The 15,196-nt window shown below is 33.9% G+C and overlaps 4 protein-coding genes across 5 annotated transcripts; all 4 read left to right on the top strand.

The window, feature by feature from the left end:
- Nucleotides 1-1,928: 1,928 nt before the first annotated feature.
- On the top strand, nucleotides 1,929-2,648 carry LOC117932477 (late embryogenesis abundant protein At1g64065). The gene has a single exon (XM_034853742.1). The coding sequence runs from the start codon at nucleotides 1,961-1,963 to the stop codon at nucleotides 2,621-2,623; it is 663 nt and encodes a 220-aa protein (XP_034709633.1). The 5' UTR covers nucleotides 1,929-1,960; the 3' UTR covers nucleotides 2,624-2,648.
- Nucleotides 2,649-6,156: 3,508 nt separating this feature from the next.
- Nucleotides 6,157-7,099, top strand: LOC117931610 (RING-H2 finger protein ATL68-like). Its single transcript, XM_034852595.1, has one exon. It carries the CDS (start codon nucleotides 6,248-6,250, stop codon nucleotides 6,857-6,859), a length of 612 nt encoding a protein of 203 aa, XP_034708486.1. The 5' UTR covers nucleotides 6,157-6,247; the 3' UTR covers nucleotides 6,860-7,099.
- A 159-nt stretch (nucleotides 7,100-7,258) lies between these two features.
- Nucleotides 7,259-10,232, top strand: LOC117931609. The gene has a single exon (XM_034852594.1). It carries the CDS (start codon nucleotides 8,702-8,704, stop codon nucleotides 10,145-10,147), a length of 1,446 nt encoding a protein of 481 aa, XP_034708485.1. The 5' UTR covers nucleotides 7,259-8,701; the 3' UTR covers nucleotides 10,148-10,232.
- Nucleotides 10,233-12,093: 1,861 nt separating this feature from the next.
- LOC117931674 lies at nucleotides 12,094-14,552 on the top strand. Of its 2 annotated transcripts, XM_034852680.1 has the most exons (5): nucleotides 12,112-12,543; nucleotides 13,380-13,534; nucleotides 13,660-13,726; nucleotides 13,942-13,993; nucleotides 14,083-14,552. In XM_034852680.1, the coding sequence occupies exons 1-5, from the start codon at nucleotides 12,141-12,143 to the stop codon at nucleotides 14,174-14,176; spliced, it is 771 nt and encodes a 256-aa protein (XP_034708571.1). In that variant the 5' UTR covers nucleotides 12,112-12,140; the 3' UTR covers nucleotides 14,177-14,552. The 2 variants fall into 2 exon arrangements, with proteins under 2 accessions (XP_034708573.1, XP_034708571.1); XM_034852682.1 differs by lacking the exons at nucleotides 13,942-13,993; nucleotides 14,083-14,552 and adding an exon at nucleotides 13,839-13,935 and having other exon boundaries at nucleotides 12,094-12,543.
- The last annotated feature ends 644 nt before the right edge of the window (nucleotides 14,553-15,196 follow it).

A 15,196-nucleotide genomic window follows, 5' to 3' on the forward strand; every position in this document is an offset into this window, starting at 1 on the left:
TCTTAATCGATCTGCCGGCAACTCCGAAAGTCAACACCCAGCGGCCACCTCCAGTAAACATAATAACAATTAAAATATTTTTATTGCTCTCTGATCTTCAAATAATTATATTCAAAATTAAGGCTCTCGTTTGTCAATATCCACAAAAGACCAGCTTGAAAAATATTTTTTCAATTATTTTCAAAAATAAACTTCTATTTGAAAATTTAAATACAATATAAAAGTTTTCCATGCATTTTTTATTTTTAAATTATTTTTCAAAATACTCTAAAAAAATATTTGAAAATATCTATTATAAAAAATAATATATTTTCAAAATAAATTCTTAAATTTTTTTTATTTTATTATTATTATTTTTTGTTTTAGGTTTAATATTTATAGGTATTTTACTTGTTAGAAACAAGAATATGAAAGCATCTTATTTTTCCAATTTTGATTTTCTTATTTTTTTTCTTATTTTACTTTTAACTATCTCGATATAGAGTTTTGGGCCAAAATAGTATTTTTATGGGAAAAAAATTAAATTTAACTACCTTGCCAAACTTATATTCAAAGTTACTTTTTTTTTTATTACGACATAATAACCATATTTTTATTATTTTTAATTTAAATTAAAGTCTCAATTATGAACTACGGATTCATCTTTTTAGGTTAAAAAAACAAGCACTCTCAAATGACACGTTTAACAAAATAAATAATTACAGTGGTGAAAGTATATGGATATATTTTTATAATTCACTATATTTAAAATAACAATAATTTTAAAAACATTAATTAAAATAAAATAATGTCACATTTGTGAAAAAATATACATTTTTTTTTTTTTTAATAAAAACCATATTTGAAAATCTATCTAATAAATACTATTAAAAGTTAGTATTGATATCTACCACTGACATTGGACCTTACCTCTTAAATAAGCTGAATTTAAGCACTTAAGCCTATTCATATATTTTATTTTATTTTATTTATTTGTGTAATTTAATGTTAGTTATAAATTGGTCCATGGTAAATGAATTCAGAGGATGGCGGTCGTCTTGAATTTAACATTCTTTTAGTAAAAATAAATAAATAATTTTTTGGGGAGGAGTTTGGTTTGCTTGACTTATATGGTTGCATTTCCATTGAAATGGAATGTTTAGAAGTCAAAGAATCCATAGGGAAATGTTGACTAAATTAATTGATTTAGCCATTTGAGAGTGACAAATTCATATAGCATATTTATTTCATCGAGAGAAAAAACATGTTTTCATCCATTCATAAGAAAAAAAAATTACAAAATAGAAACTCAAACTTATAAAATATAAATTTTAATCTATTATTTATAAATAATTAGCATTTCATAATTTTTTTTTATCAAATATATTATTTTTAACCATTCAAACATTATTTTTTAATGATATAAATATTATCTTTACTATCTCATATATATAAATTCATATTTATCATTAATTAAATTATCTTAAGTAATTAATATCAAGTACGAGTCTTTTAAATAATTGGGACATTTCCCAAATAATTAACTTATAAAAATAGTTAAAGAAAATGCTAAAAAAAACATATGGAATACCGACTTACAATAAATTTGGTTAATAATTTGTCATCTAGTAATAACGTGTTTGGTAAATTAATTCAATGACTTAAAATAATTTAATAACTTAATTTAAGTTATTAATCAAATTAAAAATATTTAATAAAATAAAAATGACTTTAAACGTTAAGTTAAGATCGTTAATTGATTCTGAGTCTTTTTTTTGTCTTATTTGTTCGCATATGATGAAAATATTAATTTATTTATCATTTTCCAAAAAAATTGACTTAAAGAACAAAGTCTCGTGAATTAATATTCAACAGTATTAGTACACATTTCAAGGCTCTCACAAGCCCACGATGATATAAGAGTGCTTTAACAACCCCACACACTCAACAACCGATCCCTCCTTTCTCCAATTCACCGGCCATGGTCGAAAGGGAGCAAGTCCGGCCGCTAGCTCCGGCCAGTCACCGCCTCAGCAGCGAGGATGATAAGGTGACCAACCACCTCAGCCGCCTCCGCCGTCGCAGATGCATCAAGTGCTGGGGCTGCATCGCCGCCACCATCCTCATCCAAGCCGCCGTCGTCATCATCCTCGTCTTCACGGTCTTCCGAGTCAAAGACCCAGTCATCAAACTCAACGGCTTCACAGTCGACAAGCTCGAGCTCATCAACGGCACTACCACCCCTGGCCCCGGCGTCAACATGTCCCTCACCGCCGACGTCTCCGTCAAGAACCCCAACTTCGCTTCCTTCAGGTACAAAAACACCACCACCACCCTCTTCTACCGCGGCACAGTCATCGGAGAAGCTCGAGGGCCACCGGGACAGGCCAAGGCCAGAAGAACCATGAAAATGAACGTGACTGTTGAGATCATTTCCGATTCTCTCATGTCGAATCCGAGCTTGCTAACAGATATTTCTTCTGGGATTCTGCCCATGAACTCGTATTCCAGGGTTCCTGGGAGGGTGAAGATGCTGAAAATTATCAAAAAGCACGTGGTGGTGAAGATGAATTGTTCGATCACAGTGAATATTACGAGCAGATCGATTCAAAAACAGAAGTGTAAGAGGGATGTGGATCTATGAAATTTTCTGGGTTCGTGTTTTTTCATCGATTAGAGTTTGCAATATGGAGCTGATCTCATACGGATGACCTTGTATTAGGGTTCAGTGATGGATGGAGTTTTATACGTAAAATTTGGTTTTTTTTTTCCATTTTTTTTAATTCGTAGATTATTATGTGATATTTTTAGATTTAAATAAATATATATTGTTATTATTGTGATTATTAATGCTAAGTTAGTTTATATCTAACTACAATACTATTTGATTTTTATTTTCAGTTTTTCTAAAATTTAAAAATTAGAAGAAAAAAACCCTTTTATTTTCAATATTCACAAAAAAGCACATTAAATAATTCTATTTTATTTGAAATTAACACGTTCAATTTATTTGCATCTTTTTTTTTTCTTATGATATATTTGTTAGGGTGCAATAATGTTGTTCTTAAGCCCAAAAATGAGTTACCCAAATGATGATTGTTAAAATGGGCCAATGAGATATGATGTCAAATATCATAAAAGGTTTGTCATACCTCAATTGACTACCAATTGATTTTTAGATGAGATGATCAAAATTCAATAAAATAATTTATATCAAAGTCAGGATTATGGTTTCAAGTCACGGGTTACAAGATATATTTACTATTTGTATAATTTAAAACATAATTAATAATATATTTTTATTATTTTTAAAAATAATAAATGTAAAAAAAATGACCTAAGTAATTCAATAAATAAATAAATAATTTTATTTTTCCTTTTCCTATGCAATACATGCTAAGTGAGTCAAAAGTGAAGAAGTCCTTGTATCTTGAGATTAGTCCTTAGTGGTAAAAAAGCCATCATTTTATTAGAGAACATGAGCATTTGGGTAATGCTTTTTCATCAACTATTATCTCACTACTTCAAAGCTCAATTGGTCAATTTTGTGGAATTTATCCTACATATGTCCTTGTCAGTCAATGCCGGAAATGTTAGGCCAAAAGGAAAGAAAAATTAAAAATAAATAAATAAATAATCAAACAAATCCATTCTTCAAAATCAAAGAGACACCTAAGCCAACAAAATATTAGAGACTGTGTTTGTCATCTTTACACGTCATTGTAAGGAATAAATAGCTTTTGTTTATAAGTCTTCTATTTTGTAATGAAGACAAAGCAATGTGACACTCGCAATTGAGGTGTGTGGCCTAAAATTAATAATGGCTCATGACCCATTACTTTCAAGCTTCCAACTATCTTCTCCAATAAATTTTTTTCCAACAATTTGTTCACACTTTGTTTGGGAACATTCTATAACCTCAAAGAGGTATTGTTTTAAGGATTCTAATCACTTTCTTTGTAATACTAGTCTATTTTCGTTATCATATCCGGGATTTTAATTAGATTGTCTATATTAATATTAGCCCATTTTTTTTTTTCGTATTTTTTACATTTTTTTTTACCTATTATGACTGTATTCCTAATTGCCTTGTGTCTACCGTAAACTTTGGAAAAAAGGTATTTATAGCTCAGTATTGGAGTGTAATTAAATGAAACTTTTAAAGAAAATTCCAAAAAGAAGTTTTGCATAAATAAGATTTACAATATACTTTTTAGTTATTGATTCTAAAAAATTTGAACATACATTTAATAGAAAATAGATTATATTTGTCGAAAAGTATATAATCATATGGATAGGATCCTCATTGTATATCTTCATCAATTGGATAATTTCTTTCTGAATTCTCATACGAAACTTTTATAGATGTGTTTTCTGCGCATTCCTTTATCATTTCGATTGTCGATCCACTCGGACAAATATATTATAGAAGCAAGATATAGAAGGGGACTAATAAAAACATCCTTTAATCGCATTTTTATAAATGATCGATTTTAATTTATAAGAAAAATATTTACAAATATTAAAATTATTGTAATAATCACTTCGACCCATATTTCACATTTTTTAAATCAATTTTTAAAATTTTATTAAAAACTAAATCATTACAAGAAAAAACACTTCAATTGAGTTGATGAATTATTTTATTTAATTGTTTTATTGAAGAAAAAGTGATAAATTAATCTATAGAACATGATCATGTGATAGGTATCTTGGACCACACACTTTTATTTTTTAATATTTGAGGTTGCTTTCATGAGTTTATTGCTCTTAACTATTTTCTAGTTTATGGGGGTTAACATCAAGTCCTTTGGAATAATTAAGGGAGATTCATTGACTAAACTCGCTTAAAAAGATCATGATGCGTGTGAATTTTGGTGGGAAAAAATAATTTTATATTGGGAGAAATAATTTATTTTTATTGTTTTTGGGGCCATTCAAAGATGTTAAGATATTCATAGAAGACGACTTCATTGACCTTTTGCAAGTTGCTTTCACACTCATGGCTTTGACCTCTAATGCTATGCTTGTAAGTAAGAGAAAACTTTACCCAAGTAAGTAAAATAATAAATGTTAATCCCATAATATTATGTTTTTAGGTAAATTGATAGTTTAACGTGATATCAGAGTTTGGTTTGGCGAAAGATTAGAGTTCAGGTCATTTATCCGTAATTTGCATCTCTCTTATTTATTTGTTAAATATGAATCTAAATTATGTTTGTATCTTTAAGTACGGGTGTTAAGAAACATAATATGCATATTTTAAGGTTATTTTTAATTTCAAAATAGTCAATTTATTTTTAATTTCAAACATTTTATTGTCTTATTTGCTCATGTCTAATAAAAATATATTTAAAAATTATGACACATTTTTTGTGGTGAATATTTTAAGGTTATTATATATACATCTACAATTGGATATGAATGTTTAATAAAAAAGTTTATTGCTTAAGATTAATAAAATAAATATTAATTAAAATTAATGATGATAAAAATTAATTACAACTAATGATGCTAAATATGTTTGTCTGATAATTTAAAATAAATTTTAAATTAATTTTATCAAGAAATAATTAATAAATTTTAAATTTAAAACTTAAAAACAATTTAACTTAAAAAATCAACTTAAACTATTCAATAATAAAAATTAAATTTTATTAAACACCTACTAATTCTTAAAATTAAAAACATTTAAATGCAGTAAATTGCAAAACATATTTTTTTCAAAAATAATATTAAAATACTTATAATTTTAAGGTGTATTAATAATTCATGATCTCAAATAAACTTTATTTAGAAGTTATTTTAAATTTAATTTATTTTTGTCATAAATTAAACCATGAGATTCAAAATATGTTTGCAATTACTATAATGACCATCCACTAATTAGGCAAAGTCCATAGACAATTCTTAAATAATATATATATATATAAAATTAAAATTTACTTTTATTAATAAAAAAAGAAATTAAGAGAAAACTAAGTTTGTACATCAAGCGCTAACGACTTATTACTAGACATTTTGCCCTAAATATCCGTAAAAGTAGGATGTTAACCCTAATTTAACCAACGGAACCCAACCATAAGGCCCAGGCCCAATGCATGAACAGAAGCATCAAAATAAATGCAAATATCCCTTTCCAACCCTCAAATTAAATGCAGCAGCTGGGGATTCCACCCACCTCCCTCCCTCAAAAAAAATCTCCACTATTCCCTCTCTCTCCCTCTCTCCTCTCTCTCCAAATGGCCCTTCACTCTCCACACTTCCAATGTCCACCACCCCCATCACTCCCTCTTCCTACGCCTCCACCGCCGCCACAGCCGCAGCCGCCGCCGCCGCCGCCGCAGCTCCTCCTCCTCCCACCTACCTCTCCAACCTCGGCCTCGGCTACGCCATCGCCATCGCCTTTGCCTTCCTCGTCCTCCTCTCCACCATCCTTCTTGCCTCCTATCTCTGCTGCCGCCGCCGCCCCCTTTCTCCACACCACTCCCGAAACCCCGCTTCCGCTGCCAACTCCTCCGACGGCATCGTCCTACCCCGCATCATATTCGTAGCCGAAGACGAAGACGAGGACCAGAACGTTGTCGTTGGACTCGACCAAGCTGTGATCGACTCCTACCCGAAGTTCCCTTTCTCTAAATCCAACACCCACCTGGATTCAGTCTGCTCAATCTGTCTCTGCGAGTACAAGGACTCGGAGATGCTGAGAATGCTGCCGGACTGCCGCCACTGCTTCCATCTCTACTGCGTCGACGCGTGGTTGAAGCTCAACGCGTCGTGCCCTGTTTGCCGGAACTCGCCGCTGCCCACTCCTCTTTCGACGCCGCTGTCGGAGCTGGTTCCGCTGTCGCAGTACCCGGCTGATCGAAGGAGGAGGTGACTGAATACGATTTGACTTCTTCTGATTTGGGGTTTGGGCCGTTTTGAAATGTAAAGGTTTTGGTTGTGGTGATATTGGAAGGTTTATAGGGCTTGGATTACGGTTCTAGTTGTTTAGAGTGAAAAAAAAAAAAAAAAAAACCAAGGATGTCGATCTGTTCTGTGTCATGTTGGAATTGGTTTTGTTTCTCTGTTCCCATTGATTTAACTCCAATGAAGTTGCTGAATTATTTGTGAAGAATTTTAACTGACAGCCAATCGCTATCAGTTTTTCTGTTTGCCATATGTCAGAAATCTTATGTTCTACCTTCATCTTCTCTGGAATTTTTCATTTTCCATTGAATTTTTCATTTTGGTGATTGAATTTATAAGTTGATTTAGCCGTTGTATCGGTTTATAGTCTGGAGATGAGTTTGAGACTTGAAAGTTTTCTCAATTGCTAGTCCTGGAGCCAGCTCCCATGTTTCCAACTTTGTAACCCATATTAATTTTAGCTTGCTTTTTACATTTTATCGATCAATTTTGTGGAATTTAGAACATAGATTGGATGAATAAATATTCTTCTTGTTAGGTAATTTCCAATGAGATCATTTTTGCCTCATGATTTGGAACACTGAACAATTTAAAGAAGGAAACTGATACTCTCTTCGAACAGATTCTCAGTACCACGTCAGCCCACGTGATTTTTTCGCAAAATTAAGGGCATTTACGGATTGGAATCCATTCAAAGAGTAACATAGAAAAACAGAGTTTGTTTTTTTCTCGATGCATTTCAGTAATCAAGAAACTGCAAATGACCCAAAGAAAAGGGTGGTTGCTTTTCTTCTTTCCGTGTTTCGGTTTTAGATGCAAATTAAGGTGTAGGCTTATAGCTTTGGTTTTTTATTGACTTACCTTCCTTAACAATTTTACTAGTCTACTGTTGGCCAGCTGCCATGTACATGTGCCTTACCTTTACCTTTTGCTTCTTGAGACTAGTGAGAAGGTCGTTTATTTTACGCTCAACTGGAACTTGGATATCTGCTTGAAACTTATTGTTTATATTTCTGAATAGAGTATGAGTATTACTGCTTTGTTAAGTAACAGGAAGACATATTGAAGCCAATTCAAACATTAGGTAGCGGCCTGGATCTGTTTTCTGCTGTGATTTCTTTATCTTTGATGCAGCTTACTAATTAATATGATGCATGAACATCAGATGCCCATTTCGTGAAAACAACATCCCAAAACCGTGCAGCACTTTGTGTTCTCTGTACTAATTCCTGATAAAATGTTTGGCATCTATATAGCATCCATGGAAATCATGGAAGCATTAGGTTGATTAAAAAATTGAAAACCATTGACCATTTATCTTAAGGTACTGAACAAGCTTGCAGTAAACTATAGTAGAATGCTGGGGGATATCTGCCCTAGGAGATCAAAACTTGAAATGAATAGAAAATAGAATTCAAGGACTCTGATCTCAAAAACCTCAAGGCCCCTTTTCTTCAGCTTTGCTTATCGATTAAAATGTCTCCTGAGTCAACCTCACCCCTCTCTCTTACCCAGAAAGAGCTTTCAGGTTCAAGTCTCAGGTACTGTTTACTCTTATGCATCGCTTACTCTAATTACCCATCTTCTCAATCTCATAACTGGTTGTGCAGTTAGAATGTTTTTCGGATTCTTGTTAAATATTGTTTGCTGGGTTACTGTGATTTGAGTATGTTATAGCACTTTGATTTTATATTTGTATTATTTGAAATTATAGCTTGGATTTCTAAAGTAGTTATAGGACTGTTACCATCCTTCTTGCTCACTGAGAATACCTGAGAACCTCTGATTTATCAACCTCCAAAAGCTGGAGATGGCAAGAGCAAGCGTTTTCTTAAAGTTCAGAACACGGAGATGGGTTAATGGGCTAATCTTTATATTGGGTATCCTTGCTCTTCTCATCTGTGGTTCGACTTTGTCAAGATTCTACTCTGTAAGATCTCTTATGGTTACTGATACCTTCAGCAACAGCATAAATCCCGAGAGCCAAGGCATGACCCAAAGTGAAGTGAGAATAACTGTTGAAACTGTCATTCAGAAAATCCAGCAAGAATTGAAAGAGATGAGGGAATTATCAATGGAGTCGTCATCATCATCATCACCTTGTTCTTCGGCTATGTTGAAATTCAGTGCTGTCCTTGCAGACATTCTGGGGCATATCGAATCAGTACAAGCATCTCTACCAGTGACTGAAGGAATATGTCAACAAAGTGCAGAAATCAAAGGTGTCCATCCTCTGTTAAAACCAAAACTACAGTCTGATGAGCCCTCCAGTTACTTCCTGGTAGAAGAGATTCGGAAATATGTCAAGATAAAACCCAATAGACTGGGGAAGCAGAACTTCATGGGAGCTAATGGGACCTTCACAAGTATTGGTCATGCCTGTTTTTCTATGAAGAAAAAACTTGAAGATTACATGGATTACGACATTGGGGATATCTGCCAAGATGACTGGAAACTAGCTCAGCTGCTAATGGTTCATGGGTGTGATCCATTACCAAGGAGGAGGTGCTTCGCCAGAGCTCCACAACTCTTCAGCAAGCCGTTCCCCATCAATGAATCCATGTGGAAGCTCCCTGATGATCGAAATGTCCGATGGAGTCAGTACAGATGCAAGAACTTCACTTGCCTTGCCAGCAATTCCACTGGCAAAGGGTTCTTCAAGTGTGCGGATTGCTTCAATCTTTCCCATCATGAAATGCCCAGATGGATTCAGCTCATAAATCTAGACCCCAGCTCAAATCTGACTTCAGACTTTCTTATACCTGATGTGCTTGATATCAAGCCTGGAGAGATCAGAATTGGATTGGACTTCAGCGTAGGAACCGGGACTTTTGCAGCAAGGATGAGAGAGTTCAATGTAACAGTAGTCTCTGCAACCATCAATCTTGGGGCACCCTTCAGCGAAATGATCGCCCTCAGAGGACTCGTCCCTCTTTACTTAACGATAAATCAACGACTCCCCTTCTTTGACAACACTCTAGATTTGATCCACACAACAAGATTTCTTGATGGGTGGATTGATTTTGTGCTTCTGGAATTTGTGTTGTATGATTGGGACAGGGTTTTGAGGCCAGGAGGTTTGCTGTGGATTGACAGCTTCTTCTGTTTGAAGGAAGATTTGGATGATTATCTGGATGCCTTTAGGATGCTGAGGTACAAGAAGCATAAATGGGTAGTTGTCCCAAAGCTGGACAAAGACGATCGAGAGGTGTTCTTTTCTGCTGTTCTGGAGAAGCCACCAAGACCATTTGGATAAGTCATGTGTACATGTGTATTTGAATATGATCTCAATATTCTTATTGTCAGTTTCATATCTTGAATGCTTACTGCCCGCTGATAGTTGCATTGGATAATGAAATTGCTCCATTCACAAATGCATCTTTTTATTTTAATGATCGACCAACCTTTCATGGCTTAGCCTTTCAAACTCTCTATGGGAACCGAACCACCTCTTTTTGGGAACCCTAGTGCTAACTTCACTGGAACCCTAATGCATTAAAACTTGGATCCTCAAACGAGGGTATGATATATATAGGATCAAAGTATAAGTATGAAAGAGTCACCCTTTCAACCTTATATAATTTTCTTAATTTTTGACATTTTCATTCATAATAGTTGATTCAATCATGCAAACAGAGGAACTCGTAGGTTGACTGAGAGAAGGAAACGTCACCGTTTAAGGAAAAATTGGAACCATGTTGTCTAATGAAAACGGGTACCTTTGTTTTGGCCCAAAACGGAGAAGAGGAAAAGTATGTTGTAACGATCTACTCTTAATTGTGTAGATATTGTCCGTTTTGGATTTAGAGGGGTTCACAGCTTTAAAACGTGTCTATAGGGTTAAGAAAAGTTCATACTTATATAGCGTTACTAAGGGCCTGTTTGTTTAGTGTTTTCAAGAACTGTTTTCTATTCTTGAAAACAAAAAACACCAAAAACTCGTTTGGTTGAGAGAGTCGTTTTTGTTTTTGTTGTTCCCCGTGTTCTCAAAATGGCACTGTTTAGAGAACAACAAAATGTTGTTTTCCCCGTTTTTTTACTGTTTACAGAACAAAATTAAACAAAAAAAAACCATCTGTTCTCCGTGTTTTTTTTTCTTCCCGTTCTCATCTCTTCTCCAGCACAGTCGCGTCGCCTCTTTCTTGATTTTTCCCGTTTCTCAGTTTTGATTCAGGGTTTGTGAAATTTAAATCCAATGGCACAATAGCAAAGAGACCCCTAAAACGGATCCAGAAAATACAGGGAGCAAAAGAAAAGCAATTTTTTTGGTTTTCCTTGGGGTTTTGCATGGATTTTCTCGGAAATCAAACGAGGATGAATTTTCCCAGAAATTGAACGGGCATGGATTTTCTTGGGAATCAAACGGAGGCATGGATTTTCTTGGGAATCAAACGGGGTTGCAGAAAAATAAAAATAAATAACAAGATTAGATTAGTACCTGGGAGGATTGAGAGTGGCAGAGGAAAATAGGGCCTTTTTAGGGATTCTCTCGTCTGGAGGGCAACTTCAGAAAAGGGCTTCTTGATGCCCGAGTGAGAAAATGTCATTTCATTATTTTGAGAGAACAATTTTATCTCAACTTAAGAATATGCTATAATTTTTAATAAAGTTAAAGATTAAATGAAAAAATATTAATAAAAATGATTTTATTATGTTTGATTTATTTTTAAAAAATATAAAAAATATTTTTATTTTAAAATTAATAAAATAAATAATTTTTTTAATTTAAATGAACTAGATATCTAAAAAAATATTTATAAATTTATAATATAAAATTACTTGAAGAAAATAATTTATTAATTAGAAAAGAAAAAAAAAAACATCTTTCAAACGTGTTTTTTGTTTTATTTGTTCTAATTTTTTTTTTTATTAACTCAACCAAACATGTTTTTTTGTTTTTGAAAACAAAAACTGTTTTTCAAAATTCAGTTCCCAAACACAATTTTTTTTAAAAAAACACCAAAAACTGTTCTTAAAAACTATTCTCAAAAACTGTTTTTCAGAACAATTTTCAAAAACAGCAACCAAACATGCCCTAAATTTCTCCCTATCCGATATACACGATGTCACATATGTCGTGTTGGTAACCGAAAGGGAAAACGGAGAAACTCAAAACTCAAACAACTGTTTTAACAGTAGAACCGAAAAAGAAAAAACTACCGGTTGCCCAGACAACAGGGAGAGTTAGTGCAACGGTGTCGTTTTATCACTGCAGATATTTTCACAGGAAACAAACAGAAAATTTGCTGATGAGAGAGAACCTCACCACTGTCCAGAAGTTTGGTTCTCTCTCTAAAATGACATCGCTTCTCTCCTTCACTTCTGTGACTCCCCACATCAACTTCCGGCACCGAAATGACTTTTTCCGGCCAAATTATTATCACAAAATCCACAGGTTCCGGTGCAACGGAGAGAATCCAAGAAGTAATTCGTCAACTGCTCAAGAATCCGAACCCGAGAACGCGTTGCTCAAGGTTGCTTGGTACGGGTCGGAGCTGCTAGGAATTGCCGCTTCATTTTTCCGGTCACCGTCGAGTCTCGAAGCTCCCGAAAGAGCTATTGACCTCGCTGGAGACGGGTCGGGAGCCGTTGATCGCGCCGCACTTGTGGAAACCATCAAAGAGGACTTTCAGAGATCCTACTTCGTCACAGGTTTGCTAATACCTAGCTTAACCTTCGCCTTTGTTTGGTTGCAGAGAAAATGAAGGAAAATATGTGAAGTTTAAATTCTGAATTTCATGTTTCTGTTTTCTTTTGCTTCCAAAAAGTTAAAAATGTCACTCACAATAATTCGAACGGTTGAACCTTGCTGTTTGGTAACCGAGAAAATTAAGGGAAAAAAATGTTGATCTAAAACTTATGCCACTTGGTTCTCCAAGAAAATGAAGACTCAAATGAATTTAGCCAAATAATTGTGCGTTTCTTTTGGGGGCATGGACAAAGAATAGAAATCTAACGTTTCAATGTTCCTTTTGTTTTACTTTCTACTAGTTTCTTGCCAGCCAAACAAAAGGGGCATCACTTAAACACTTTCTTCTTAGTTATGAGTCCTAAATTCTTTGCTATGAGAAGGCTTTATACTAAATACCAGTAATCCACTTTTACGTCACTGTTTCTTCCACTAATTTGTTGGGTTTTAATCCTATTATTACAAACAAACAGTGCATTTGAATGAATTGTTCTTGGAGATCATTAGTCTCCAGTGATGAATCTCTTCATTTAATGGTATTTTGGGTCAAATATGATAGAATTTAGTTCAATGTGTTCCAATACGAATCGAAGTTATAAAAATTTGCGAGAGGGTCTCTTTTACTTGTTTACCAGTTTTGCAGCAACTTTCAGGTTTCTATTCTAGTTTGTAGATTTTCTTGGGGAAGAAAATTTTCTGGACTTAAAAACAGATAAGTTTAAGGGAGCAACAATTTGGTCTGATATCCAAGTTTTTTGTAGTGAAGAGTGACCAATAACTTTTCCTTTTCTATGAATAGGGAATCTGACACTCAGTGCCTATGAAGACAATTGTGAATTTGCTGACCCTGCTGGTTCTTTCAGAGGGCTTCGCCGATTCAAAAGGAACTGCACAAATTTTGGATCTCTCATCCAAAAGTCGAATATGAAACTTATGAAGTGGGAAGACTTTGAGGTTAGCTCGCTAAACTTGAATACATAACTCATGCCAACAAGAGTAGTATACAATCTCTTTAGTTTTCCCCATAGAGGGTTTCGATTTGTTTCTTTGACAGATTTTTCTTTACTTACCGGATGCAGGACAAAGGAATTGGCCACTGGCGGTTTAGCTGTGTCTTGTCATTTCCTTGGAAGCCCATTCTTTCAGGTATGTTCTACCGCTTTTATGGATTGAACCAATTGTGTCTGTTCAACTGTCTTACTTTCAAGCACTTTATCCCAACAGAACAAATCAGAATTGCTTTTATGGAAAATCGCAGGAACAGGAGTAGCTAGTTCTGAGATATGTATGTTTATTTTCTCATGTACAGAATATTGTACATTGTTTCTTATATGTTATGGCCATGTTCTGTGATGCTGCAGCTACTGGGTATACAGAGTATTATTTTGATTCTCAATCTGGGAAAGTATGCAGGTAAGGTGTAACCATCAGAGATACTTGGATACTTGCTTGATCATTATGATATTTTTTTGGTTCACCTGGATGTGACTCGGGTTTTTCAGGCATGTGGAGCACTGGAATGTTCCTAAAATGGCTCTACTGAAGCAGATCCTAAGGCCTAGCCGAGGATTTTGGGGCAAGAAGACAGAAGGTTGAAGAATATGGGGTGAGCCTCAAGACTAAACTAGTGATGTATACTCTAATTACAGATGGAAGGAAAAGATTGTCTCGGCTTCAGAGCTCCAAACTTCTTGACTAGTGAGGAAAAGGGCATCATTTTGAAGCTTCATTTCAGAAATGTAAAGCTATGGTGGTACACCCACCTCAGGTTAGGACCAGCTCATCCACCTATCCAGTCATCGACAACTGTTTCTTCTTCCAAACGATGATGGACAGTAGATGATCCAGGTATGGGCAGCATCAAGAACATGTATAAACTATGAAGAATTGTTGCTTTTAGTTGTTTGTAATTGTGAGCAACTTCTCCACATGGGCTTTTACTATGATAAATGGTTCTATTTATTCATTTGAAGGGTGGTCCTAAACTGAAGCGATGAAAGATATCAAAGATCTTGGATTTCTTTTGCAATGGGCATAACCAAATGTATTTGGTGAAATGGTCTACAAAAATGACATGGTAAAGAAAACCTTCACGAGACTGAATGGGATAAGGTCCCCTTACACTAGTGAAAACAAGATCTAAAGGATGATGACCGGTGAGAGGAGACAAAGGAAACGGATGAAACAAGAATTACAAGAGAAATAGAAAGAAGAGGAACAACAAGCAACAAGAGTTTATTTGGTAGTGATTTTATAAAACATTTATAGTATTTTATAACACTTGAATGATAAAATTTTTTAAGTGTTAAAAATGATAGATACGTTTTTTTAAATCATTCTTAAACGGGTTCTAATCACTGTTTCTCATGATAAATAAGAATAAGAAAACACATTTGATAACTAAAAAATACAATGTTTATAAAAAAAACATATTTTTAGGTTGTTTTCATTCATTTTTACATATAATAAAGCATTATATAAAAGTTATTTTTAAAATTGGTAGATTTATTTATTTACTTACTATATTCTAATTATTTTCTTTTTTTAGGAATAAATGTAAGTTAGAATTATTCTCTTTGTTTTAGGAATAAGGACAAATTAGATCTTATTTGGTAA

Source organism: Vitis riparia, chromosome 15, assembly GCF_004353265.1.
Source record: "Vitis riparia cultivar Riparia Gloire de Montpellier isolate 1030 chromosome 15, EGFV_Vit.rip_1.0, whole genome shotgun sequence".
Lineage (NCBI taxonomy): Eukaryota > Viridiplantae > Streptophyta > Magnoliopsida > Vitales > Vitaceae > Vitis > Vitis riparia.

Bases quoted from the DNA above. Each gene is read 5' to 3' on its own strand.
- LOC117932477 (XM_034853742.1), top strand. From the start codon at position 1,961: ATGGTCGAAAGGGAGCAAGTCCGGCCGCTAGCTCCGGCCAGTCACCGC.
- LOC117931610 (XM_034852595.1), top strand. From the start codon at position 6,248: ATGTCCACCACCCCCATCACTCCCTCTTCCTACGCCTCCACCGCCGCC.
- LOC117931609 (XM_034852594.1), top strand. From the start codon at position 8,702: ATGGCAAGAGCAAGCGTTTTCTTAAAGTTCAGAACACGGAGATGGGTT.
- LOC117931674 (XM_034852680.1), top strand. From the start codon at position 12,141: ATGAGAGAGAACCTCACCACTGTCCAGAAGTTTGGTTCTCTCTCTAAA. The intron at 12,544-13,379 runs GTTTGCTAATAC...TTCTATGAATAG, and splicing joins GAGATCCTACTTCGTCACAG to GGAATCTGACACTCAGTGCC. The intron at 13,994-14,082 runs GTAAGGTGTAAC...CGGGTTTTTCAG, and splicing joins CAATCTGGGAAAGTATGCAG to GCATGTGGAGCACTGGAATG.